Source organism: Pelodiscus sinensis, chromosome 24, assembly GCF_052426305.1.
Source record: "Pelodiscus sinensis isolate ZL-2025 chromosome 24, ASM5242630v1, whole genome shotgun sequence".
NCBI classification, from domain to species: domain Eukaryota; kingdom Metazoa; phylum Chordata; order Testudines; family Trionychidae; genus Pelodiscus; species Pelodiscus sinensis.
This window is the reverse complement of record NC_143075.1, coordinates 548,195-576,126: the sequence shown is the minus strand read 5'-3', so window position 1 is coordinate 576,126 and position 27,932 is coordinate 548,195. Positions and strand designations below refer to the sequence as shown.

Sequence of the window (27,932 nt, the reverse complement as noted above, 5' to 3'; positions counted from 1 at the left end):
GAAATGGAAAGAAACTTTTATTTTAAAAAAATATTTTAAATATATGTAAATATGTAACTTTACAGGCAGGGCTTCAGTTCCAGACTATTCTTTTCTTACATTTTGCTTTGTAATTAATTGTATACAAATTTAATCAAAACCAGTAAGCATAGGTTTGATGAAAATTACTGCTATATAAGGGGTCTGTTGCATGTCTTTACATAGCACATTAGTTAGTTGACTTTCATTACCTTTTTGAATAATACTTACTGAAGAAATTTTTCATGGTGCTGTAAAATTTTTCATGGCATCACTGCTAATGTCATGACTCAAACATACACATTCTTATTCAAATTCAAATCAATAGTAACTGATCAAGACAGATACACTATATGCCATGAAAACATTTCCAATTTCATAGTTCTATTTACAAAATGACCAACATAGTATACATTATATTTTACATATACACTGTACAAGCAGTGTATATACCGGTATTTAACACATCCTAAAATCAAAGGGTAATATTCTGTGATTAAAAGAATAATGCAACTGGACTATATCAATCACATTTTCAGTTCAAATTAACAACTTGTCAGTGTATCCATTCCATCTACAAAGCCAATCAATAGAACAGCTACAGTATTTAGAAAACAAAGAAAAGGTGTTCTGAATCATTTGACAGTCCTGATTTACCATATTCCTTTTAATGTCTAATTAAACTGGAATACAAAAGCATTTTGTAGGCTGGGATAGAAGTTCATCCAGGTCCTGGGAGTTTATGGGAATTGAGAGCATATCAATCCAGATTTTATATATCACACTGATGAGTGTTATCTGAGCACCAATTAGGAGGGTCTACAGTTCCAAAAATGAAGTGTATTGGAAAGAGCAAGGTGGCGGAAGTTTGTAAACTAGCTGCCTGCAGCGTACGTAGTTCTAAGTCAATGTTTAGCTTGTAACTTCTGGAACATTATTCTCACACCTAAACTTTAATAAATAAGCTATAGCATAGCCTTCTCCTACTAGAGGTAACAGAAAAGCATCTTGGCTTGTGATCCCTGTATTATTGTTGCTTTTTAGTCTTGGACAAATCACAATATATTAGAAATATTCCCAGCTATGAAAAAGTATGCAATTTTAAAGATGCTTCCTAGAGAGTCTCATTAGAATTAGAGATGTTGACAAGGGCTAACTTTTAAATAGGTGTTTATTTAAAAAAAGCAGGAAAATTGTTTTGGATTTTCAGCTAATATGTTAACTCCTCTCTCTGCAGGAAGGGTTTAGACAGACTCTTCTGTCTGTGTATTGAGGAAAACCTGTTTCACCCCCCCTCCCCCCCACAGACTTCATTGCTCAGTTCATAGGCTTTAAAATTCACTTACCCTGCTTCTGATCATCCTCTATCCCACCCCATTATATAATCAGCCTCCTGTCCTGTGCTCTGAAAGGAAACCAAAATTTGGTTTCCTTAGAAAGTCCAGTTTCTAATTTACCAAGGAATCTTTGAATAGTTTAGATTTGCTACAATCATCGCAGTCTCCTTGTTCTTCCTCTGGAAAGCGGCAGCTGCAGGCATCCTCCTCCTGAGTTGATTGCTCAGGTATTACATTCACTAAACAGAAAGAAAGGATTAACTTGAGCTGTGTTACATAAGAACATAAGAACGGCCGTACTGGGTCAGACCAAAGGTCCATCTAGCCCAGTATCCCGTCTGCTGACAGTGGCCAGCACCAGGTGCCCCAGAGAGGGTGGACCGAAGACAATTATCAAGCGATTTGTCTCCTACCATCCCTCTCCAGCCTCTGACAAACAGAGGCCAAGGACACCATTTTATCCCCTGGCTAATAGCCTTTTATGGACCTAACCTCCATGAATTTATCCAGCTTCTCTTTAAACTCTATTATAGTCCTAGTCCTCACTCATTATTTCTTCTTGCCTCAGCAGTGACTGCATGCATTAACAAAGGAAGTTCTTCAAAATTATTCAGCTATTTGGCCTGAAATTGCCCTTTTCTCCAAAGACATTTCCTGGTAAGCTAATCTATTATGCTTTGCTTTCCGTGATGCACAAGAAGCTCTCCTGGAAGTGAAGCGAGCCAGCAGCAATGAATCTCCAGGCTTCAGAGAACAATAATGCTTTCCCATGCAGAATGAAATACCACTATTGGCACCAAATGTGTGGATTTATTCTAACCCATATGAAACCTGATAGTTGCATGAGTGATTTTACTAGTATACCAATTTCTACTAATGAAAATATCCAGCAGAGATTTAAATAAAGTCAATTATTGTTTGACTACAACAGAATGTGCATGAGCTTGCTTTTCTTACCCATCCCCATGGTTGAAATATCTGATTTTATTTTCAGTAAACAAAGGAATAGGAAGCAGAAAACAGGGAAATAGTTTTGGATTTTCAGCTAATATGTTAACTCCTCTCTATGCAGGTGGAATTTATAAGCTTTTTGGAGGAAATCCATTTTCAGGAAGGACCTGAAGGAGAGGACTGAAGTTTGCCAGACAAGTCAAGGAGGAAGTTCCAGCTGCGGGGGACTCCACAGGAAAGAGTATGGAGGAAAAAAAAGAGTAGGTTTCTTTTGTTTGTCCTCCTTTCGTGTCATTTGATAAAAATAAGATTAGCCAAGACACACTCCAAAATAACTCAAAGGTTCATAAATATATAAAATCATGAGATACTAACTAAACCCATGGAGGTAGTAGTCTTGGCATGTTTTGACTGGCATTATGCTGAGTACAAAACGAAGATTGAAGGGCTTGTAACATACTGTCTATCCTTCACGAAGCAGAGGTACTGAGGAAGATAGGAGGTTTTTCTACCATTGTGCAGATGATGTCTCACAGGAACACCTAAAAGTGCCATTTCCTGGGAACATCATGTGGTTTCATTTGTTGTCTTAGGTAAGTAGGAACCTGCCAAATAGTTTATCTGCCAAAAAATGCTGTTCCAATAAACTTGCAGCTTCATGAATTTGATCTGATCAGTTTTGGCTGGGAAAAACTTTTTCAGGGCCAGCTTCAGAAACCCATGTGTGTTTGTATATTCTCCTTCTAACCTTTTGTCCAGCAGTTAGGGCACTTGACAGACCACTCAATCACAGAGAAGATTCGGGTTTTCATAGCCTATACCCCAAGTGCCTGCCTTAGTCACCAGATTATAAAGCAGGGCTGAGCAAGAGCCTGCCAGAGTGCTGGATCCAGCCTGCCAAGCTCTTTCATTTGGCCCATGCAACAGCTCCCAGCCTTGCCCCCTAATGCAGCAGTTCCCAACCACTGCCAGGCTGTGACCTGCTGGCTGCCAGGCTGCGACGGCTGGTTGTTCACAGCGGCTCAGCTCTGGCAGCCATGGTGGCTGAGGGACGACAGGAGGAGATGGAACAGGAGGCACACCTTCCTCCCTCCTCCGCACTTGGGGAAGGAGGAGGGAACGCATGCGCTGCCAACGGCCACTCCTCCTGCCCGTGCGGCTGCTTTTGCCGGCGGTGGTGCTAAGGCTGAGGCAGTGGCAGGAGGAGGAGCCTCCCTCCCTCCTTGGTGATGACAGACAGTTGGGGCTCCGTGCTTTACTCATGTGGCTGCTTTTGCCAGCGGCTGCACGGAGGTGACAGCAGGAGGAGGAGGCATCTCCCTTCCTCCTCCCACCCTCAGTAATGGCCGGCTGGGGCTCTGTGCTCCCTCCCACCCATGGGAGTGCTAGTTGTGCTTGGGGTGCAAAGGAGGAGAGAGTGCTAGACACACTTGGGGGGCGCGAAGGAGGAAGGAGTGCTAGACACACTTGGGGGGGGCGCGAAGGAGGAAGGCGTGCTAGACACACTTGGGGGGGCGCGAAGGAGGAAGGCGTGCTAGACACACTTGGGGGGGCGCGAAGGAGGAAGGCGTGCTAGACACACTTGGGGGGGCGCGAAGGAGGAAGGCGTGCTAGACACACTTGGGGGGCGCGAAGGAGGAAGGCGTGCTAGACACACTTGGGGGGGCGCGAAGGAGGAAGGAGTGCTAGACACACTTGGGGGGGGCGCGAAGGAGGAAGGCGTGCTAGACACACTTGGGGGGGGCGCGAAGGAGGAAGGCGTGCTAGACACACTTGGGGGGGCGCGAAGGAGGAAGGCGTGCTAGACACTTGGGGGGGGCGCGAAGGAGGAAGGCGTGCTAGACACACTTGGGGAGGCGCGAAGGAGGAAGGAGTGCTAGACACACTTGGGGGGGCGCGAAGGAGGAAGGAGTGCTAGACACACTTGGGGAGGCGCGAAGGAGGAAGGCGTGCTAGACACACTTGGGGAGGCGCGAAGGAGGAAGGAGTGCTAGACACACTTGGGGGGCGCGAAGGAGGAAGGCGTGCTAGACACACTTGGGGAGGCGCGAAGGAGGAAGGCGTGCTAGACACACTTGGGGAGGCGCGAAGGAGGAAGGAGTGCGAGACACACTTGGGGAGGCGCGAAGGAGGAAGGCGTGCTAGACACACTTGGGGAGGCGCGAAGGAGGAAGGAGTGCGAGACACACTTGGGGAGGCGCGAAGGAGGAAGGCGTGCTAGACACACTTGGGGAGGCGCGAAGGAGGAAGGAGTGCGAGACACACTTGGGGGGGGCGCGAAGGAGGAAGGCGTGCTAGACACACTTGGGGAGGCGCGAAGGAGGAAGGAGTGCGAGACACACTTGGGGGGGGCGCGAAGGAGGAAGGCGTGCTAGACACACTTGGGGGGGGCGCGAAGGAGGAAGGCGTGCTAGACACACTTGGGGGGGCGCGAAGGAGGAAGGCGTGCTAGACACACTTGGGGGGGCGCGAAGGAGGAAGGCGTGCTAGACACACTTGGGGGGGCGCGAAGGAGGAAGGCGTGCTAGACACACTTGGGGGGGCGCGAAGGAGGAAGGCGTGCTAGACACACTTGGGGGGGCGCGAAGGAGGAAGGCGTGCTAGACACACTTGGGGGGGCGCGAAGGAGGAAGGCGTGCTAGACACACTTGGGGGGGCGCGAAGGAGGAAGGCGTGCTAGACACACTTGGGGGGGCGCGAAGGAGGAAGGCGTGCTAGACACACTTGGGGGGGCGCAAAGGAGGAAGGCGTGCTAGACACACTTGGGGGGGCGCAAAGGAGGAAGGCGTGCTAGACACACTTGGGGGGGCGCGAAGGAGGAAGGCGTGCTAGACACACTTGGGGGGGCGCGAAGGAGGAAGGCGTGCTAGACACACTTGGGGGGGCGCGAAGGAGGAAGGCGTGCATGTACCACCAACAGCTGCTTCCCCTTTCCGCGCAATAGTAACAGCCACACTCCGTAGGGGGGCAGCCACACTCTGGGGAGTGTTGGGTTGGGGCGTAAGAGGTATTGGATGAGGGCATGGTGACGTTCACAGGGCAAGAGGGTGTCAGCATGGGCTAAAGGGGTCAGAAATTAAATGCTCAAAGGGCATAAGGGTCAAAGGGCATTAGGGTAGGGAGCAAGGGGCTGGGTTTGGGCTAGACAGTCAGTCAATCCTATTTGCATATTTGTTGTTTGCATATCGGATATGCAAATAAAATGTTACTGGTCTGACAAAGGGTTGTGAATGGGTCTGCCAGTCCCTGGCATAGAAACGGTTGGGGACCAGTGTCCCAAAACATTGCCTGGGAGCTGGGGAGGTATGAGCCCGTGCCTCAGCAGCTGCCAGGGAGGCGCGAGCCTTTTAAATAGAAGCAGCTGAAAGGGCTCCCAGCTCTTGGCCCTGCTAACACGTTGCCTGGGAGCTGTTGGGAAGGCACGAGCCCTTTCACTTGCTTCTATTTAAACTGGGTTTGTGCCTGCTGGGCAGTTTCTCAGTAATGCATTAGCAGCCGCCAGCCAGGTGCAAGCCCTTTAAATACAAGCTTTGAAAGGGCTTGTGCCTCCCCAACAGCTCCCAGGCAATGCGTTAGCAGAGCCGGGAGCTGCAAGCCCTGTCAACGGCTTCTGTTTAAAGGGCTCGCACCTTCCCGGCAGCTCCTAAGGCACGAGCCCTTTCAATAGAAGCAACTGAAAGGGCTTGCAGCTCCCAGACCCCTGCACTGCCCGAAGCCACAGGAGAGGCACGAGCCCTTTCGCTTGTTTCTATTTAATGGGTTGTGCCTTCCGGGGGGCTGCCAGGCAGTACGTGAGACACCTGGAAGGTGCAAGCCTTTTAAATAGCAGGAGTCAAAAGGGCTGGCGGGGCTGGGAGCTGCGAGCCCTTTTCATCTGCTTCTATTTAAAGGGCTTCCGCCTGGGCAGCTGCTAAGGCACGAGCCCTTTAAATAGCAGGAGTCAAAAGGGCTCTCAGCTCCTGCTAATGTGTTGCCTAGGAGCCGCATGGGAGACGCAAGCCCTTTCAACTCCTATTTAAGGCCCCAACCCTTCTAGGACGGCACGCAACCACTTAGAAATTTTTTTGAAGTGCCCCTCCCTTCAAAAATGATTGCCCACCCGTTATAGTCATTTGGGGCCAATTAATATTTAAGTAGTTAATATGAATTGAAACAACTTCAACAGGAGAGATTGAGAGCAACCCACCCCCGATTAGCCTACAGCCTGGTGCTTTCAGATGATATCTGGGAGGGAGGAGATATGAGTCTGAGTCCCTGTTCCAGAGTGTGGATTCAAATGTAGTACAGGTTTTACCACCCTTAACCGGGACTCCCTCTGGCAATACCACAGATGTCTGGTTGAGAGAGCCCCAGAGCAGGAGGGCCAGCAGTTGGGAGCCTGGCGAGTCTGTTAGAGACGGGACTGCAGGAGCCAGAGCAGAGGAGTGCCTGGGGCAGCCTGCCACCTGGCAGCAAACCCGGGATCATGACAGCACAGGAGGGCAAGCCTGGCCAGGGCCGCATCAGCATGGGCGGAGGTGGGGCTGCAGTATCTTGGATAGCAGCAGCAGGGCCAGGGATCCAGCTGCAGTCGGGAGGGGAAGCCAGGCCAGTGCTATGGCAGCCTGGCAGAAGCAATGCAGCCGGGGCCACATGCCACCCAGCATGTAGCAGAGGTGGGGCTGGGGCTGGTCAGCGGGTAGCCTGGCCAGGCCAAAGGAGCCGGCACGTGGAGGGGGCAGTGGGCTGAACAGTTGGCATCAGGAGATCTCCCCTTGTCTAGCAAATTCCCACATCCGGGACCAGTCAGGTCTTGAGGGTGCTGGACTAGGGAGGTCCAACCTGTACTCCTCTATCCCAAGCAAGTGCACTAATCACTGGTATAAAGGTTAGAAGGGGACAGACACAGATGAACACACAAACACTTTTTCCGACAAAAAAGAAACAGATGACCCAAAATAGACTCTTTCAATTTGCTAACGAATTCTGGACATTTTCTGAACTGAACTATTTTTTTCTGATTTTTAATTTGCTAGCTGTATCCCAAAAATAAATTATTCACTCAGATTCAATCACCACCGAATTGTCACAGGAGACCTCCTTTGTTACATTTCTAAAGTCAATTTCCTTCCAGTAGCCTGATGTGGTTTTTTTTAAATAATAAAAATATAAAACCTGATTGTCCTTTTGCAGTGCAGTGACTGAGTTCCAAAGAACACATTTTTAAGTTCAAATATGCTGCTCCCTTTTAAGGAAATTCTTAAACTTGGATTCTCGCCTGTTTGCCCACCCACTAGGAAAAGGAAGTTTGTAGGTAACACATCTTACTTTTCTTGAAAAGAGCAGGTAGTTTTTTCTTGCTGTAGATGCTGAAGCACACGCACAAAGGCAGCAGAAACATTATGCATACCACCGCAGCCACAGTAACAGCAACGCCAATGGTGACCATATGAAGATCCTTCCCTAGGAAGCAAAAACATTCCCTAAGAATGATTGCAGAGCAAAGTTCCTCTAGCACCTAGAGCTACTTTTCTTTTTGCTGCTTCTGCTCTACCAATCTGTGAGACTAGAAACAAATAAAAGGACTCTCTCATGTTTATAACTGAACTCAAACTATAGATACAGCTTGTCTTGGAATTAAATAAACTATTTCACTCTAGTGAGACATTATTATGCAATAACTCACCTTGTACATGGACAGGGATTATGATAGAAGTGGTGGTTAGAGTCATAGTTTCTGAAATTTGTCCGCAAACCACGTCACTGCTATTAGTCCCATTCACCAGGATCTTATCTGTGAGGCATCTGAAAGATGTTTGAAAAAAAAATGTATGAAAGTGATTTAAACCCAGACTAGGGATGTAATAGTGTAAATGATTAACCAATTAACTAATAAGCAAAAGCTTATAGGCTAATGCTATAGACTACATGCATTTTCCTCCTCCTCCCCCCTCCCAGTTAAGTTATTTAGCGGACTGGCCAGCAGCCCAGCTCAGTTTTAGCTTGTGCCAGGTCCGGGACCTACCCCTGCTGTGGCTGTGCAGTTAAAGCATATTAGGAGCCAGGCAAGCAGCCTGGCTCCATTCTGGCTAGTGCCAGGTCCGGGAGTTCAGACCCTGCCCAGACAGGGGCTGCTGCCACCGTATCAGAGCCCACCCCCAGGGACTATAGAATAGTTGAGTAACGGATAAGAATTCATGAGGTTAATCAACTATTCAATTAACCAATATTTAACATCCCTAACCCAGACCTGGAAATTATATCACTTGTTGGGAAGAAAAAAAAAAAAAAAAAAACTTACTTTGTCCATTGTCTGCAGGGACCATTGGGCTGATGGTTAAATGTCCCATGAGGACAAGTGCGGCAACCTTTGAAAAATACAAAAAGAATCACCATTTCTATAAAGTGAAATGTAAAATGGTGCAAGAGGCATTATTAATGTAAAGCTGAACAATAATAATTTAGCATTTATAAATCAATTTCTATCATCAGTAGCTTATATAAACAAAAATGTGAGACTCAGAAAAGTTATTGCATTAACTAAAGGAATATTTGAATAAGTGGCTTTCATTGTAAACAAATTGCTTGAGGCCCCTGAACTTGAAGAGTTGACAGGACTAATTCTGTTGATGTATTTCCAGCTCCTGAAGTCAGCTAGCCTCTTATGAACTGTGCCCCACAGGCAAAATGTTCCTATACTTATTATTTCAGAATTCTGCAAGTAACTTTTCATTGACACTAGTATCCCAAAGGACCAAGGCCTAAGTTAATGGAGTTAAAGAACCAGCAAACACCACATAAGGCCCCAATTCTGCAGTGACTTGGACTTTTCTACAGATTGGACCTCCTGGTCTGGTTGCGGCACCCTCGGGACATGACTGATCCCGAACAAGGGAGTTTGCTGGAGGTCAATTTCAGGCCCTCTGCTACCAGCCTTCAGGTTCTTCTGGGGGGCTGCCAGTCACCCGGCCGGGCTCCTATTTGGCCACTGGGCTCTCTGGCCTGGCCCCTCATCAGCCCTGCTGAACCATGGATGTTGCTGGACCAAAGATGTTCAACTCATACTATTAGTGGCATCTAAGAATGTTAGGTAGAGTAAAAGGACAAAGGCAGCCTTACCTTCTTCATTAGGCTCTTCACCTGCTGCACAGTTTTTTACACATTTTGAACAGTCGTTCCTAATACAGCGCTGCCCATCCTGACACGTACATTCTGCATCACTTGTTGAAGAACATTGCCTTTTATATTTGAATTTTCCTGTAGAGCAAAAACAGATATCCCATATTGGCACTCCTTTCTCAAAGCATCTGGGACAGAAACAAGTCAATTCTAGAAAAACATTGTAATGGGGAGCTATGATGAAGAGAGGGACCTTCTGGCTGATTTTCTTCAGATGACTCAAACAGAGTGTAGTCCAGAAAAATACAGTGGATGCACCAAACTGATTTTCACTTTGGCAATTTTTTTTTTCCTTTTTGGTCCTACAGAGGTATCAAAATTAGGCCCAGCTAAGAACATAAGAATGGCCATACTGGGTCAGACCAGAGGTCCATCTAGCTCAGTATCCTGTCTTCCGACAGTGGCCAATACCAGATGCACCAGAGGGAGGGAACACAACAGGGAAACTTCAAGTAATCTCCCTCCTGTCACCCATTTCTAGTCTCTGAAAGAGGCTAGGGACACCATTCCTATTCATCCTGGCTAATAGTCAGTGATGGACCTAACCTCCATGACTTTATCTAGTTGTTTCTTGAGCCCTGTTAAAGTCCTGGTCTTCACAAGATCCTCTGGCAAGGAGTACCACAAGTTGACTGCGCTGTATGAAGAAAAGCTTCCTTTTGTTTTTTTAAACCTGTTATCTATTAATTTCAGTTTGTGACCCCTAGTTCTTATATCATGAGAATAAGTAAATAACTTTTCCTTATTCACTTTTTCCACACCAGGCATGATTTTATAGACCTCTATCATATCTTCCCCCTCCCCATTAGTCTTTTCTTTTCTAAGCTGAAAAGTCCCAATCTTTTTAATCTATCATCATATGGGACCTGTTCCAAATCCCTAATAATTTTTGTTGCCCTTTTCTGAACCTTTTCCAATGCCAATATATCTTTTTTGAGATAAGACAACCACTTCTGTATGCAGTATTCAAGATGTGGGCGTACCATGGTTTTATACAGAGGCAATAAGATGTTTTCAGTCTTATTCTTTATACCTTTTCAAAAAATATACAAAACTGTCTTCTTGCTTTTTTGACTGCCACTGCACATTGAGTGGATGTTTTCAGAGTACTATCCACAATGACTCCAGGATCTCTCTTAGGCCTTGTTACAAAACCCTTTTTACAGCTAGGGACCAAGTTTTTGCTTCCATACTTACTAGAGCCATGCACTTCTGATTCACACACAGAAAAGGGGCATTTCTGCCATTGATTTGCAAATGAAGCTTTGCTGGGGGCGGGGTTAGCATACATCGACACGCTGTTGAAAAGGCCCCTGGAGCATTTGGATTGCTCCTGTACCAACAGTGCGCTGGCTGAGCAGGGCCACTTGCAACCCCGCAGAGCCCCGCTCACCTTCGCACCGGCGGCAGAGCGTGCAGGCCTCGCGCGAGCCCCACTGGCTGGAGAAGGTGTCCGCGGGGCAGGGCTTGCAGCCGGGCGCCGCGCTCGGGAGGAAGGAGCCTGGAGGGAGCAGAGGGCAGGGCCGTGAGAAACGGGCGCTGCTACAGCGCTCCCCCCCCCGCACCCCCCCCCGGCGCCCCGGCCCCGGCACGTACCGGGCGGGCAGGGCGCGGGGCTCGGCGCGGCCCGGGCCAGGCTCAGCACCAGAAGCGCCGCCGTCACCAGAGGAGCTTGGCCGCGTCCCATCGGCGCCGGCGAGAGGCGGCTCCGGGGCTGCGCGTCGCGCTGCGTCTGCGAGGAAAACGGCCGGTGTGAGCCCCGAGGCGAGCCTCCCCCCCCCGCACCCCGAGGCGAGCCTCCCCCCCCCGCACCCCGAGGCGAGCTCCCCCCTCCCGCACCCCCCCCGCACCCCGAGGCGAGCTTCCCCCCCCCCCCGCACCCCCCCCCCCCCCGCACCCCGAGGCGAGCCTCCCCCCCCGCACCCCGACCCGCCCGAGGCGAGCTCCCCCCTCCCGTACCCCCCCCGCACCCCGAGGCGAGCTCCCCCCTCCTGCACCCCACCCCGCACCCCGAGGCGAGCTCCCCCCTCCTGCACCCCACCCCGCACCCCGAGGCGAGCTCCCCCCCCCCGCACTCCCCCCGCACCCCGAGGCGAGCTTCCCCCCCGCACCCCCCCCGCACCCCGAGGCGAGCCCCCTCCCCCCCCGCACCCCGACCCGCCCGAGGCGAGCTCCCCCCCTCCCCCCCCGCACCCCGACCCGCCCGAGGCGAGCTCCCCCCCCTCCCGCACCCCGACCCGCCCGAGGCGAGCTCCCCCCCCTCCCGCACCCCGACCCGCCCGAGGCGAGCTCCCCCTCCCTCCCGCACCCCGACCCGCCCGAGGCGAGCTCCCCCTCCCTCCCGCACCCCGACCCGCCCGAGGCGAGCTCCCCCCCCCCCCACCCCCCCCCCCCCCCTCCCGCACCCCGACCCGCCCGAGGCGAGCTCCCCCCCCTCCCGCACCCCGACCCGCCCGAGGCGAGCTCCCCCCCCTCCCGCACCCCGACCCGCCCGAGGCGAGCTCCCCCCCCTCCCGCACCCCGACCCGCCCGAGGCGAGCTCTCCCCCCTCCCGCACCCCGACCCGCCCGAGGCGAGCTCCCCCCCCCCGCACCCCGACCCGCCCGAGGCGAGCTCCCCCCCCCCGCACCCCGACCCCCCCCTCCCGCCCCCCCTCCCGCACCCCGACCCGCCCGAGGCGAGCTCCCCCCCCCCCCCCCACCCCCCCCCGCCCCCCCCCGACCCCCCGCACCCCCCCCCCGCACCCCGACCCGCCCGAGGCGAGCTCCCCCCCCCTCCCGCATCCCGACCCGCCCGAGGGGAGACCGGGCCGGCTGCGGGCGCGAAGAAGCTCGCGGCGCGCCGGGCCTCACCTGCGAAGCTCGCGACTCTGCTGGCCGAGCGCCCCGCGGACTCTGCTGGCACCCGGCTCCGGGCGGCCCTTGTCTGGCCGCCCCCGGCAGCGCTGAGTCAGCGGCGGGGGCGGCCCGCGGGAAAACCCCCCGCGCCCCTGGCAGCGCGAGCTCGGGGTCGCACCCGCCCGCGAGCTCCGCCCTCCCCGTCAGGGGCTCTGCCGCTGCTGCCCCCGTGCGCGCAGGGAACAAGTTGCGGGAAGCCCCCCGCGCTCCTCCCCCTCCTCCGGCCCGCGGGTCTCAACGCGCCGCCTCCTAGGGGCTTTCACATGAGCCAGCCTCGGCTCCGCGGGTTTCCTGTGAAATTCCCTGGAGTGGCCCCGCCAAACGGCAGGAGCCTGCCAGCAACCGTTCCTGCGGCTTGGTCCCCTCCCTCACACCGCGGAGCAGCCCCACTCCTAGACCAATCCCCATCTCACAACTGGCCCCCCATAGCCTGGGTCCCATGCAGCTCCCTGAAGGTCACTGAGACTAGGAGCCTGCGCTCACAAAAGGCTATCACCTTGCCACGCTTGCTCAGATGCATCAGATATATCAGCCAATATTTTAAAAAAATCTGTTCCTAAAGATAAGCTCCTAAATCCATGTTCAATAATTAATTGAGCAGGAAAATCAGTAAGGCAGTCTTAAAGATGCTGGTGGTTCCATGTGCCTTCTACAACATCAAGTTCAGCAAAACTCAAACTTTTGACAAGGAAATACAGAGTTAAGATATATGCCTACTGATCATATCGCTGCATCAACTCCTGGAAATCATCTGGATATGGTTGATGTGTTTGGGCTCCTTCCTGACCCATGCCTGCCTGATCAATGGAAATAATTCATGTGCACCTTGCTTTACTTAGCTGTGCTGTGTTGGTTATTAGTAGCAGGGCACAGGTATCTTTGTGAAGAGGACTGTCAGTAGTTGGGTGGAAAATGAGTGTAGTCTGTGATTTTAATGGACGGTAAGTGAATGTATTAGATGTCATTGTAGGCATAAAGATGCAAGTGTTGTCAAATGCACCAGATGTGATTTTTCAAAGTGAGTAGAGTAAGTGTCTGTAGACAGCTGCTGTAGAATGTATAGGCAAGCTTGTGAGTGCTGTAGAATGTACAGGCAAGCTTGTGAGTACAGGCAGTCCCCGGGTTACGTACAAGATAGGGACTGTAGGTTTGTTCTTAAGTTGAATGTGTATGTAAGTAGGAACTGGTACATATTGTAGGGGAAACTCTAGCCAAACATTTCTCCAGAGCTCAGTTTTATTCTCCCACACCTCACTTCCCTCAGTCCTTTAGTCTCAAGCTGAGGTGTCTGCTGAGGAAAAGCCGCTCCGCGTCTCCCTGGTCTGCTGGGGGGGGAGCGCTAGCTTCACGTCTCCCTAGTCTGCTGGGGGGGGAAGCAGCTAGTACGGGGTTGCCTCACCCCGTTTGTAAGTAGGGATCCGATGTAAGTCAGATCCATGTAACCTGGGGACTGCCTGTACTGTATGTGTATTATTGCTTGTATTGTAACATCACTCGGAGTTAAAGTTGCATAGATGTTAAGCTTTATATTTTATGATTTTCAAAACTTTAAGGTACAATTCTCCTGAACTGAAAAGTCTAGGAGGACATGAAATTCCACAAGGCAACCATATCTCAGCATTAGTTTAATTTTTTGTTATTAAATCTTAGGGTTTTTTTAACAGAGAAATGTTGATAGGAGTTAGTGGTCATTTAGGCAGTAATAATGATGTAGGTGTATAATTCAGACACTACTGTGGCTAGGTAACATTAAGAATAGTACCTAGTTTTTTTCATAGTGCTTTTCATCACTACTAATATGGGAAACATTACCATTTTTGTGCAGCTGGAAAAACTGAAGTATAGAGAAGAGAGATGGGAGGGCTATCTATTGAATAGGAGGTTCAGAGAGGTGTGAAGTTGATCACTGATCTCAATGTGGTGTTTTCAGCTGAATGGCATCAGTATGGATCAGTGGAAGCTTCCTGGAACAGTCTGTGTGAGCCCTTGCCCTGCCATCGTGCTTGAACCTCCTTCTGTCCACATGCGCCTATGGGAAGGGAAAGTTGCACTCTCCCAGCAAATGCGCCCCTGCCCTACCTTGCTGTCATGCCCAAGTCCCTTCCCCCACAGACCTGAGCCCCAGACTGTCCATTACAATGCCTGCCACCAAACTCAGTCCAGCTGCTCCCCTAAGATCTCTGTTGTATACCTGGGCATGGTGGGCTCTTACAGCATTATTATGGCCTTATACATAGCACATTCTTATTGGTTTTGGACAGACCTTCCTTTATGCTAAGAGATTAGGTTTTATGCTCCATAATTTATCTCCTGTAAAGTTTGCCCTTCACTTTTTGTTGTATAGGGTACAGCAGCAACATGCTGCCCGCTCCCACAGCTCCTCCAGCTTTCTGGCTAGCACAAATTCAAAGGTGAAAACGTACTAGGGATAAAGGAGCCAATCCAATTCACCCACTTGACAGGGAGCAGTTGAGTGAAGGAATACGCAGCTGCAGGAGATGTGAAGACTGGAGAGCATGCTGGGAATGCAAAGTGAAGACACAGGAGAGAGTCTTGATGGTCATGATGTGCATGGTAGACTTCCAGGACAACCACATGAACAGGCACCTTCTCCAGTGAATACAGGCCCACATTCCCTCCTCACCATGTTCAATAGCCTCCTCTTCCAGGGGCCCTAGAATGTGGGGGTTGGGAAGGAGAGTTAAGGTCAGCCTCACACTCAACCCCCAGCCTCACACTCAACTCCCTGGAGCAAAAGGCTGTCCTCATACCTGTAATTGTTGCACAGGGAGATTTTAATACACCACTTTTGCTTTTCCCCTCTTTCCCCTCCCCCCAAAGCTCCCGACCTGAACTCGTTTTCTGTCCCTGTTTTCCCTAAATAAAAATGCATGATTTCTCAACAACAGTCTCTTTATTGCTTGTGTTGAAGTCGGGAGAGGGGGGCTAAAGGCAAGCATATTTAATGCAGGGGGCACCTCATTAAGAGCAACATGTATGACTGTCATCACTTTCTGGATGTTCACAAAACTGTTTTTCAAAGGTTCTCTGATTTTCAGTGGAAAGCCTCGCTTGATGTGCTCTTCTTATTGCTCTTGTGTCTGGCTGCTTGTAATTATTGGCTAGGCACTCCGCCTCAGCCATGCTCCATGGCATAAAACTTTCCCCCTTACTTTCACAGCTGTTATGGAACACACAGCAAGCTGCCGCAACAATGGGAATGTTGCTTTTGATGGCTGAAATCTCACCTAGCCAATACACTGCAAAAACTTCCCTTTAAACATCCAAAAGCACATTCTCCCACCATTCTGCATTTGCTCAGCCTATACTTGCACTGCTCCTTACTGTAGTCCAGGCTGCTATGTACAACTTCAGGAGCCATGGGAGCAAGGAATAGACTGTATTTCCAAGGATTACTATTGGCATTTCAATACTTCCTATGGTAATTTTCTGATCTAAGAAGAATGTTCCAGCTTCCAAGTGTCTGAAAAGACAGGAGTTCCTTAAGATGTATGCATCATGAACCTTTCCTGATCATCCCACATTGGTGTCAGGGTGGTTAAAAACTGGAATAAATTGCCTAGAGAGGTTGTGGAATCTCCATCACTCAAGCTATTTAAGAGCAGGTTGAATAGACATCTTTGAGGGATGATCTAGATGGTGCTTGGTCCTGCCATGAGGGCAGAGGACTGGACTTGATCTCTTGAGGTCCCTTCCAGTTCTAGTATTCTGTGATTCTATGAAATGGCCCTTTTGATCCACCAGTCCCTGCAGTACCATCGAGAAGTACCCCTTGTGGTTTATGTACTCTTTTGGCATGGTGGTCGGGTGCCAACTTGGGGATGTGCGTTCTATCACCCCAACCCAGTTAGGGAACTTCATTGTGGCAAAGTCAACCCACTATGCCCTGCATGTTTCCAAGAGTCACGATGTTTTGTAGCAGAAGGGTATTGATTACCTTGGCTACTTGAATCACAGCAGCCTCCATTGTAGATTTCTCCACTCCAAATTCATTCCCAGCTGACCAGTAATTGTCTGGCATTTCAAGCTTCCACAGAGCTATTGCTACTAACTTCTCAACTGACAGGGTGGGTCTCGTTTTGGTATTGCTGTGCTTACAAGTGGGAGAAAGCAAAATGCAAACTTCCACGCAAGTGGCCTTATACATGCAAAAGTTTTGCAGCTACTGCTGATCGTCCTATAGCCACATAACTATGCAGTCCCACCAGCCTGTGCTTTGTCTCATGACACCAGGGCACAGGTTTGCTTGTTGCTCAACTCAAGTATTTAACAGTGGAGTATGTTCATGGCCTCCCCAGATTCGTCCCTGTTCTGGTGGCATTCCTGATGTGCTCTGGACATACTGCAGGATAAGGTGCCAGATGGTTAATATGATTGCCATAAGACTTTGCTGCTGAATAGATTCCATGTAGGATTTCCTGCTTACCCTGCTGTGGTGTCTGTGTGGATAATCAGGGGGAAAAAGGGTACAAAGAAGACTGCCTTTGCTTTCAAGTGAGGGGAGGTAGAGAGTGCTGATAACTGACGAAATGTACACAAAACCACCAACTGCACTGCCTTGGTCCCAGTGGGCATTGGGAGTTTAACCCAGAATGCAAAGGGATGGCAGGAACTGTAGGACAGCCTCGTTCTCAAAGTTGACAGTAGTGTATTCTCAATAGGGTGACTATGTCAAATTCTTGCGCACAGGGGGACATGCACCTTCGACTTCACATAATTAGGGGCTAGAAAATCTACCTTAATAAGGTAGAATTTATCTCTCAGTATAGACAAGGCTTCAGTGTGTGTGTTCTCCTCTCTACTTCCCAGTACCAGAGCTTGAGACCCTGCAATATGCTTCAAGCATGCCCATTCCCAGCTTCTCACCCCAGTCACAGCAGTGTGTTCTTGGTCCAGCATACCTGGACACAGAGCTTTTCCATATACCAGTTCATATAAGGGGACAGAGAGGGAGGCTCAGAGTCCTTTAAATCAAGGAATGTCTTCCAGATGCTGGTTATCACAGAGAAGATTAAGGAAAGGAGCTCTGAAAAGGGATCAAGCCCCCTCACTCCCCGATCCTAGTCACATGAGAGAATTGGGAGAGGAGTTAAGACACCGCAGAGGGGCAAGGACACTAACATCTTAGCAGCCCTCAGACCCAAATCTGGGTCACCACATTGAAGAAGAGACATTAGAATTCTATGAGGGGGTCTACAAACGTGGACAAGAAGGATCCAGTGGACAAAGTGTACTTGGCCTTTCTGAAAGCCTTGGACAAGGTCCTTCACCAAAGGCTCTTCAGTAGATTATGCAATCATGGGACAAGAGACCCTCTCAGGCTGAAAGATTGAAATGAAAGAGTAGGAATAAATGCTCAGTTCTTAGAATGGAGAGAGGTCAATAGCAAGGTCTTCAAAGATCTGTAATGGGCCCAGAGCTGTTCAACATATTTATAAATGATCTTGAAAAGGGGGTAAACAGTGCAGTGACAAAGTTTATGGACAATACAAAATTACTGAAGATAGTTAAGAGACAAGGTGTGTGTGGGGGGGTGGAATTAATATATTTTATTGGACCAACTTGTGTTGGGGTATGGCTACACTGCCTCTTTTTTCCAAAAAAAGCTATGCAAAATATGCTCTGCATTTTGCATAGCTTTTTTCAATCCTTTTGTCAGAAGAGGCTTTTCTGACATTTGTCCCATCTAGACTGGGCCAAATGTTGGAAAAAAACCCTCTTTCAAAAGCCTCCTTATTCCTCATAAAATGAGGAATACAGAGGCTTCCGAAAGAGCTCATTTCCTCTTCTGGAAAAAAAACCAGAAGAGCAAACATGACCCTGGACATGGAAGAGCTTTTTCCCGGGAAAACTCTTGGGTTGCGTCTAGACTGGCAAGTTTTTCCGCAAAAGCAAGTGCTTTTGCAGAAAAACTTGCCAGCTGTCTACACTGGCCACTTTGAATGTGCACAAGAACACTGACGATCTAATGTAAGATTGTCAGTGTTCTTCCACAAATACAATGACTTTCCCGTTCGGAAAAAAGCCCTCTTGCGCAAATGCTTTTGCGCAAGAGGGCCAGTGTAGAGAGCTGAGAACTGTTTTGTGCAAAAAAGCCCTGATGGTGAAAATGGCGATCGGGGCTTTCTTGCGCAAAATCGCGTTGAGATTGGCACGGACGCTTTTCCACAAAAAGTGCTTTTGCGCAAAAGCGTCTGTGCCAATCTAGACGCTCTTTTCCACAAATGCTTTTAACAGAAAAACTTTTCTGTTAAAAGCATTTGCGGAAAATCATGCCAGTCTAGATTTAGCCATGTAGTCTAGCCATACCCTTGGTGAGAGAGACAAGCTTTTAAGCTCCTCCTCGGGTTAGGGAAAGGTGTTCAGTGTCACGGCTAAATACAAGGTTGAACAGATAAGTCCAAAACTGATTGTAAAAAGTTACAAAGGGATCTTACAAAAGTAGGTGATGTGGCAAGGATATGGCCACTGAAATTCATTGTTGATAAAAGCAAAGTAATGCACACTGGAAAACATAATCACAACTATATATACAAAATGATGGGGTCTAAATTAACTATTACTGCTTAATAAAGAGATCTGGTTAGTTCTCTGAAAACATCTGCTTTGAAGCAGCAGTCAAAAAAGCTAACCATGTTAGGAACCATTAGGAAGGGAATAAATACAGAAAATGTCACTATCAGTCCATGGTATACCCACAATTTACTGCATGCACTTCTGCTCAGAGATGGCCTTAACAGATGGGCACTGTGGTCACGGGGATGCGGTCCAAGTGTTGCAATGTGTTGGGCCTGGGCTGCCAGAGCAGGTGTGAATGCAGGGGAGGCCAGGACTGGCAGGGAGGTGCTCCCCTTCCTGCGGACACAGCTGGTGGCCACACACCCACTGTTCTGCTTAGTGTTTGGGAATGGATGGCCAGGGAAGCCTGGCTAGCTCCAGGGGTCAGGGCTGATCCTCACGCCCTGTCCCACACGCTGCTTTTGCAAACTCAAAGAAAAGGTTCCAAAATGCAAGATCATCCAGAACATCACTTTTCCTAAGGCCAGCTCTGGTTTTGGTCAGCCCATTTTTAAAAAGATATACTGGAATTGTACGAATTACAGAGAAGAAATTATTAGGGGTATGAAACAGCTTCCATATGACATTTTTATTTTAAAAAAGAGATAATGGGAAGGGAGAAGATATAATAGAGATCAATCAAATTGTGAATGGCATGGAAAAAGTGAATAAGGAAATATTTACCCCTTCATATTACAGGCAAACTAGAGGTCATCTATCAGAATAGATATGCAGCAGTTTTAAAACAAAAGTATTCCTTCACACAACACACAGTTAACCTGTGGAACTCCTTGCCAAAGAATGTTGTGAAGGCTAAGACTATAAAAGGTTTCAAAAAGTGAGTTATATCTAAATTCATGGAGGAGAGGTCCATTGATGGCTATTAGTTAAAATGGTCAGGAATGAAACCCGAAGCTCTGGATGTTCCTAAACCTTTGACTGCTAGAAATTGTGACCAGATAACAGAATTTGGCTCTCTTGATAAGATCATGCTTCCCACTGAAGCATGACCACTTTTGGAAGACAAGATACTGAGCTAGATGGACCATTGGTCTGACACTGTATGGCCATTCTTATGTTTTTGTAATAGCCCTGTCCTATAACCCATGGGAGGCACAGCAATTGTCAAGGACATCTGAGGAAAATGTGGATTTTAGGGCACTTAGAAGTCAGCCATTAACCAGAAAGGCGTTCTTCACCTTAACTATGGGATTTAAGCATGTGCTTAAATGCTTTGCTGAGTCCAGCAAAGTGATAAACTCATTTTGCATTAAGCAGGGTTTTTCTCATTTTCACAGTGGATTTCTGTTGCTTCATTTTTTTTTCTGTTCTTTACAGGCTCTTAATTATTAATGTAAATATAACAAGGTAAGGATGTTAGATGTGGTGTAATTGAAGAGTTGTGTACCCCATCAAATCTTAGCAGTTACACGACTATTCTGTAGTCCCTGGGGGTGGGGTCAGCAGCGGGGTGCCTCCTGGCACCTGTATTAGAGACAGCAGCATGGGATGGCAGGCGGGTGCTGATCCCCATACAGACTAGCTGCCTCTGAAATAGAGGCAGCAGTGCAGGGTGGCAGCAGCCCCTGTCCGTGTGAGGTCCGAGCTCCCCACAGACAAAGGCTGCTCCATGGCAGGAAGCTCGGACCCCTCATGGACAGGGACTGCTGCTGCGGAGCACCCTCTGTTGGTGGGGAGCTTGGATCCCCCATGGACAGAGGCTGCTCTGTGGGATGCTTCTGTCCATGGGCAGCTCAGGCCCATCATGGTCAGAGGCTGCTGTGCAGCACTCTCCTGCCACCCCACCCTGTGCTGCTGAGGCAGCAGGCTGGTGGGGGAGCAGGGGTACCAGGGGGCTGATGCTGGGGGGAATTGGCTTTTAAGCCAGCCCCCTACCAGTACCAGCTCCTGCCTATCTCCCCTGCTGCCTCTGTAGGAGGCATCAAATGGGGTGGCATGCAGGTCTACAGGAGCCAATATGCATGGGGAGCAGTGTTCCCTCTGCTATGTGGGAGCACAGCTTCACAGGTGATTAATCAGCCCTGCCCAATCAGTGAGGTCTGGCAGGGAGCCCTGAGCCTCTGAATGGGCAGGGTTGATTAATCACCCGTGAAACTGTGCTCCAGTTTCTCCAGCCTGCTCTCCTCACCCTCCACACTGCTGCCTCTCTAGCAGAGGCAGAAGGGGGTGGGACAACAGATCGGGTGTGTAAGCCCTTTACAACGACCAATCAGGCACAAAGGTATAACATTAGTAAACTTTATGCCTTAGATTTTTCAAAAGTCAGTCAGTTCCCATTAATAGTAATTGGGTATTCAAATTCATTGGGTGGCTTTGAAAATATACATCTAATATATAAAGGAGAATGTTTGTATGTTTATGCACTAGTAACTTGGACACTATAAGACCTACTGCAACCAAACTTTCCATGGGATAACCTTTCTTCCAGGAGAAGATTTTAAGTTACTTTGGGACCCAATTGGGCCCGATCTCAACCTGTAAAAATAAAAAATAACTTGCCGCGCTGTGCTGCATGGGCAACCCCGCCCACCCTAGGTCACGTGCCTGCTGCCCCAAAGCACCGTCCGGGACTTGCCCCACCCCCACGCGCACAACAGCTCAGGCATCCGCCCTGCCCCCCGCAGCTGCAGTTACCAGGTAGTCTTTAAAAAAAAAAAAAAGCCACACTTAATGGGGTAGGGGGAGGAAGGGGAGGGCCGGGAAGCAGGGCTGGTCGGGGGAGCAAGAGGGAGCAGTGGGGCTGGCTGGAGGAGATCGGAGGAGGGACGGCCGGCGGGGAGCAGATCTGGTCGGGAAGTAGGAGGAGGACGGATGGGGCAGCGAGGCTGGCCAGGGGAGATTGGGAGAAGGGCGGCCAGTGGGAAGCAGAGCTGGTCGGGGGCATCAGAGCTGGCCGGGGGAGATCTGGGGAGGGGCAGCCGGCGGGAAGCTGGGGGGGGAGTCAGGGGCAGTGGGACTGGCTGGGGGATATTGGGGGGTGGCTGGTGGAAGCGGGCTGGCCGGGAGAGATCGGGAGGAGGAGAACTGGCCAGCAGGAAGCAGGGCTGGTGGGAGGAAGGGAGGGCAAATCAGCCGGCAGGGAGCAGAACCGAGGAACGCCAGGTAACTCCAGCTAGTTTCTAATATTTGGATGCATGTATGCCCTGCCAATCAGCATTATATGTAAGTTACTGCCTAAATAAAATAGCCTCCAAGCATGAAGAGCAAGGTATGATACAAAGGTTACATCTAGACTACATGCCTCTGGCGACAGAGGCATGTAGTCTAGACGTACCCAAAGTCCCAGAGGGGTAGCCATATTAATCTGTATTTGCAAAAACAATGAGGAGTCCTGTGGCACCTTAGAGACCAAGGGTACGTCTAGACAGCAACACTATTTTGGGATATGTCCGGTATCCCAAAATAGCATTTTCTGTGTCTTAACAGAATGCCCATTATTTCAAAATGCAATCGAAACAACGGGCTTGCTATTCCGATGTACCGGTAAGCCTCGTTCTAGGAGGATTAAGGGACTTGTCAGAATAGCTGTCTATTTCAAAATTGGCACTATCTTGAAATAAGCTCGAAATAAGCTATGCAATTTGTGTAGCTCAAATTGCATAACTTATTTCAAGTTAGCGCTGCTGTGTAGACACACCATAACAGATTTATTAGTGCATAAGCTTTCATAGGTAAAACCCACTTCATCAGATGAATTGGAATAGAAATAAAGAGGAAGGTGGATGTGTCTCATTCAATAATTGATTTAAAAGCAGCCATCCTTCTACAAAAAAGACTTTAAAACCCAATTAAAAAGGGAGACTGCTCAACTGGATTTCATTTGCAAGTTCAATACAATCAATTTGGAATTGAATAAGGATCTTAACTGGTTAACACACTTCAAAGGCAATTTCCCCTCTTGATATTCACATCTCCACATAAAATGCTGCAAATGAGATACACCCACCCTGACATAAATCCTTATGAACATTGGTCATACATTTGACAAGTAACTTCTTTTGTTGTTCTTACATATACCCCTGCTTCTATTATTTCCACTCCAACTCATCTGATGAAGTGGGTTTTACCCACAAAAGCTTATGCCCTAATAAATCTGTTAGTCTCTAAGGTGCCACAGTACTCCTCAAGGTTTGAGACAGTACACACCACTTGTAGCTCATACAGGGCAGTGTTTTGCTATGAGTGTTTGACAGTTGACTGGGAAATCCCATGAACTGCATCACAGAAATTCAGCGGTGGGAGTGTTAATCACTTAATAGGTTGTTAACAGCCCCCATAACATTAAAATTATCATCATGAATTTTAACCTGTTCTCAAACGAAGAAAAATGAAGACGTCAGAACTATGATAAATTTAACTACGACTGATCTCAATTTCTGAATGACATTTTGTGGGCTGCAGTGTGACCCTTCATACAGAAATGAAACAGCTGATTTCCCATCACTAGGTTTAGCACATTTTTCTATGCAACAGCAGGACAGACTTAAGTGCATTGTGACAGCAAAAGTAAATCGAATAAACTTAATTTTACTAATTATATGTACATAACTGAAGATAATTATTACAGAACCATCATTGTTTGGGATTACATGAGTTTAATGTGAATATTAATAGTAATTTACACCCACTATGCTGTGTCAGAATTAGTTCCGAACAATAATACTTTGCAATTACTTATTGCTCCTTAGACTAAATTCTGCCCTGATTTTCAGTCAATTGGGGTTGGTTCAATAAAAGATTTCACCTATCTTGCCTCAGTCAATGTAATGTAAGAACTTGGTCCTGCATTTTGAAAGTCCCAAGCCTTAGCCAACTGAAACGAAAAGTGGAAAGTGCTATAAAAATATAAACTAACATAAAGGAAAATTTTCAAGTAATTGATTTTATAGGGAATTTTCTAGCAGGTTTACTCTTCTTCTAAGGAAGTGAACAAAGGGATGCTCTTTAGAATTTCCAAGATAAATTAAAAAAAAATTCATATAACAAGACTTCTCTCTCATGAAACAAGCACTTGACCATACACACAAAAATGTGGACACAGTTTGTTTTCAGCTGCTGTTTCTTCTGAGTTAAATTAATGATTTTAGAGTAGTGACCAATTTAGATGTTACAGGGTAATAATGGAAGGCTTCCAGAAATAATTTAACTGAGGAAAGGAAAAAGTCTGCTTCAGAACAGAATAAACATTATCATCATCAGGTTCCTGGAGTAGTATTAATACCTTCTCTGGAAGGGAGGGTTAGTGCTACCCTATATTAATTGCTCTGTGGAAGGTTAATTCTGTCCCCTATTAATCCTGTGCTGGAGTGGGTTGCAGATATCAGGGATTAGCTGTGACCCTATTGATGCCAACTGGGGGCAGTGGGGTGCTGGTGCTGTAGAATGATGCTAACTTGAGGGCTGTGTGGAATCTATTGATTCTGTAGGGGTTAGTGCTGACCAGTGCTACTGAAGCCAACATGGAGGCAATGCATATCGATCTCTTATAGATTGGGAGGTAGTGCTGATCCATACTGATGCCAGTTCAGTAGCAGTATGGACCAGGTTCTTATGGATTTGGCAAAGGGTGAGTGCTGACCATTGCCACTGATGCTAATGTAGGGGCAATGCATATTGGTTCCCTATGGATTGGGGATAGTATTGACCCCCCATTAATGGCATGACAGCCTCCTATGGATTGGAGGTAATACTGACCTTGACTGTCGGTACCCTACCAGTACCCTATGGATGGGGCAGCGCTGTCCCCTGTTGCGGGCACACTGGTCCTTATGGATGAGGATAGTGCTGTCCCCACCTGAGGGTATGCGGGGCCCTATGGATGGGGCAGCGCTGTCCCCTACTGAGGGCACACTGGTCCTTATGGATGAGGATAGCGCTGTCCCCACCTGAGGGTATGCGGGGCCCCTATGGATGGGGCAGCGCTGTCCCCTGTTGCGGGCACACTGGTCCTTATGGATGAGGATAGTGCTGTCCCCACCTGAGGGTATGCGGGGCCCCTATGGATGGGGCAGCACTGTCCCCTATTGAGGGCACACTGGTCCTTATGGATGAGGATAGTGCTGTCCCCACCTGAGGGTATGCGGGGCCCCTATGGATGGGGCAGCACTGTCCCCTATTGAGGGCACACTGGTCCTTATGGATGAGGATAGCGCTGTCCCCACCTGAGGGTATGCGGGGCCCTATGGATGGGGCAGCGCTGTCCCCTGTTGCGGGCACACTGGTCCTTATGGATGAGGATAGCGCTGTCCCCTATTGAGGGTATGCGGGGCCCTATGGATGGGGCAGCGCTGTCCCCACCTGAGGGTATGCGGGCCCCTATGGATGGGGCAGCGCTGTCCCCTATTGCGGGCACACTGGTCCTTATGGATGAGGATAGCGCTGTCCCCACCTGAGGGTATGCGGGGCCCTATGGATGGGGCAGCGCTGTCCCCTATTGAGGGCATGCGGGGCCCTATGGATGAGGATAGCGCTGTCCCCTATTGAGGGTATGCGGGGCCCTATGGATGAGGATAGTGCTGTCCCCTATTGAGGGTATGCGGGGCCCTATGGATGGGGCAGCGCTGTCCCCTATTGAGGGTATGCGGGGCCCTATGGATGGGGCAGCGCTGTCCCCTATTGAGGGCATGCGGGGCCCTATGGATGGGGCAGCGCTGTCCCCTATTGAGGGCATGTGGGGCCCTATGGATGAGGATAGTGCTGTCCCCTATTGAGGGTATGCGGGGCCCTATGGATGAGGATAGTGCTGTCCCCTATTGAGGGTATGCGGGGCCCTATGGATGGGGCAGCGCTGTCCCCTATTGAGGGCATGCGGGGCCCTATGGATGAGGATAGCGCTGTCCCCTATTGAGGGTATGCGGGGCCCTATGGATGGGGCAGCGCTGTCCCCTATTGAGGGCATGCGGGGCCCTATGGATGAGGATAGCGCTGTCCCCTATTGAGGGTATGCGGGGCCCTATGGATGGGGCAGCGCTGTCCCCTATTGAGGGTATGCGGGGCCCTATGGATGGGGCAGCGCTGTCCCCTATTGAGGGTATGCGGGGCCCTATGGATGGGGCAGCGCTGTCCCCTATTGAGGGTATGCGGGGCCCTATGGATGGGGCAGCGCTGTCCCCTATTGAGGGTATGCGGGGCCCTATGGATGGGGCAGTGCTGTCCCCTATTGCGGGCACACTGGTCCCTATGGATGGGGCAGCGCTGTCCCCTATTGAGGGCACACTGGTCCCTATGGATGAGGATAGCGCTGTCCCCTATTGAGGGCACACTGGTCCCTATGGATGGGGCAGCGCTGTCCCCTATTGAGGGCACACTGGTCCCTATGGATGAGGATAGCGCTGTCCCCTATTGAGGGCACACTGGTCCCTATGGATGAGGATAGCGCTGTCCCCTATTGAGGGCACACTGGACTCTGTGGTGCCAGCCCCCATGGACGGGGGCGGAGCCGGCCCCTGTAGCGGCTCGCGGAAGCCCCGCCCACTGCAGCCCCTGAGGATTCCCTGGGCAGGCCGAGCAGTCCCCCTCCCCCCGCCTGACTGCGTGAGGGGGCGTGGCTGCTGCGGAGGTGGTGTGACTCGAGCACGCTGCTGACGTCACTATCGCCCCCTCCCCTCCATGCCCTGCCGCGGGCCCGTCGGCGCCCCCTCTCCTGCAAAGGTCACGCGCTTCCTGGCAGCGGCCGGCCGTTATCAGCCGCGTGAAGGGCGCGAGCCGCCCCGCGGCCTGACGTGCGCGCGCTCCTCGCTGGCAGCAGCCCGGGACTGCGGCGGGCCGAGCGCCCCTCCCCCCTCAGCGGCGGCCTGCGCGGTCCTGCCGCCAGCTCGGAAACACGGGGCCCGTCAGAGACTAACCGCTTGGGGCACCCCGCCCCCGGGACAAGGAGCCCGCGCGCCGACCCGGGCAGGGTCGCTCCCTCCGGAATCTCCGGTCAGTCAGCGCTGCGGGGTCACGTGCGCACGCATGATGCGGAGTGTTGCAACCGGACAGCCTCTCCTACTTCCCCATTCCGTTAATCCCGCGAGTTACCGCTGCAGAGCCACAGCCAGCAGCGTGACCCCGCCGCGGGGGCCGGCCCTTGGGCTGGGTAACCCGTAGGGAGAGAAGCGGAGCCGTGTCAGGCTGGGGCAGCTGGACAATGCAGCACTGTAAAGACTAACACGATGGTTTATTGGGTGATGAGCTTTCGTGGGCCAGACCCACCTCCTCAGATCAAATAGTGGAAGAAAGTAGTCACAGCCATATACACCAAAGGATACAATTAAAAAATGAACACACATGAAAAGGACAAATCACATTCCTTTTCATGTGTGTTCATTTTTTTAATTGTACCCTTTGGTATATATGGTCAGGCCAATTTTCTTCCACTACTTGATCTGAGGAAGTGGGTCTGGCCCACGAAAGCTCGTCACCTAATAAACCATCTTGTTAGTCTTTACAGTGCTACATTAACCCATAGGGGTCTAGGATGGCTGTAGGCAGGTAATTAAGGACTTCAGCCACAGCATTACCCTTGAACATGTTTTTTCCCTTTGTTTCTACAGTCTGGAAAGATAGATTTAGAGTCCCCTTATGCTTCCTGATTTATAAACATGCTCATTTTGTATCTGAGAAAAATCAATAAGTATGCAATTACTCTTTGTTGTGCCTTTTACTTACTTACCCTCACTGGTGCTATATAAGAGATTTTCAGAGCTACATCTCTTGTAATCGCTGTAGCCTATTGATTTGGAAAGTTTGTAGCATAGGAAAGTGTTGATTTAATTAGAAATTCTGGAAATAGTAATCAGGGGCAGGTATTATAATATTCATCACCTGCTTATTAATATTCTTTTTTGTAGGCATTAACATTACTATTAAGGTTTTAGGGAAAGTAGTGATAGATGTGTGAATTAACATACTAAAATAGTTAAAAGGGTGTAATGGGTGCCAAAAACTGTTGCAGCTCAGATGTTGTGTTGAATGTCTGAGGTAAACATGT

The 27,932-nt window shown here is 49.6% G+C and overlaps 2 protein-coding genes across 4 annotated transcripts in view; one reads left to right on the top strand and one right to left on the bottom strand.

The window, feature by feature from the left end:
- Positions 1–26,945, bottom strand: TNFRSF9 (TNF receptor superfamily member 9). 3 transcript variants are annotated; one of them, XM_075906435.1, is made up of 9 exons: positions 26,806–26,940; positions 14,785–15,035; positions 11,061–11,196; positions 10,858–10,965; positions 9,405–9,542; positions 8,587–8,653; positions 7,972–8,090; positions 7,614–7,748; positions 1–1,594 (listed from the first exon to the last, which is right to left on the bottom strand). In XM_075906435.1, exons 3-9 carry the CDS (start codon positions 11,149–11,151, stop codon positions 1,467–1,469), a joined length of 786 nt encoding a protein of 261 aa, XP_075762550.1. In that variant the 5' UTR covers positions 11,152–11,196; positions 14,785–15,035; positions 26,806–26,940; the 3' UTR covers positions 1–1,466. The 3 variants fall into 3 exon arrangements, with proteins under 3 accessions (XP_075762550.1, XP_075762549.1, XP_075762551.1); XM_075906434.1 differs by having other exon boundaries at positions 14,817–15,035; XM_075906436.1 differs by lacking the exon at positions 14,785–15,035 and having other exon boundaries at positions 26,806–26,945.
- The window catches only part of PARK7 (Parkinsonism associated deglycase), a 42,266-nt gene continuing 41,075 nt past the window's right edge, over positions 26,742–27,932 (top strand). Inside the window, exon 1 of the mRNA XM_006117966.4 lies at positions 26,742–26,881. The gene's annotated coding sequence lies outside the window, so the exon portion shown is untranslated. The remainder of the gene's footprint in view (positions 26,882–27,932) is intronic.

Bases quoted from the DNA above. Each gene is read 5' to 3' on its own strand.
- TNFRSF9 (XM_075906434.1), bottom strand. From the start codon at position 14,879: ATGCTCTCCAGTCTTCACATCTCCTGCAGCTGCGTATTCCTTCACTCA. The intron at 8,091-8,586 runs GTAAGTTTTTTT...AACATCTTTCAG, and splicing joins CCCTGCAGACAATGGACAAA to ATGCCTCACAGATAAGATCC. The intron at 7,749-7,971 runs GTGAGTTATTGC...TTTGCTTCCTAG, and splicing joins AATCCCTGTCCATGTACAAG to GGAAGGATCTTCATATGGTC.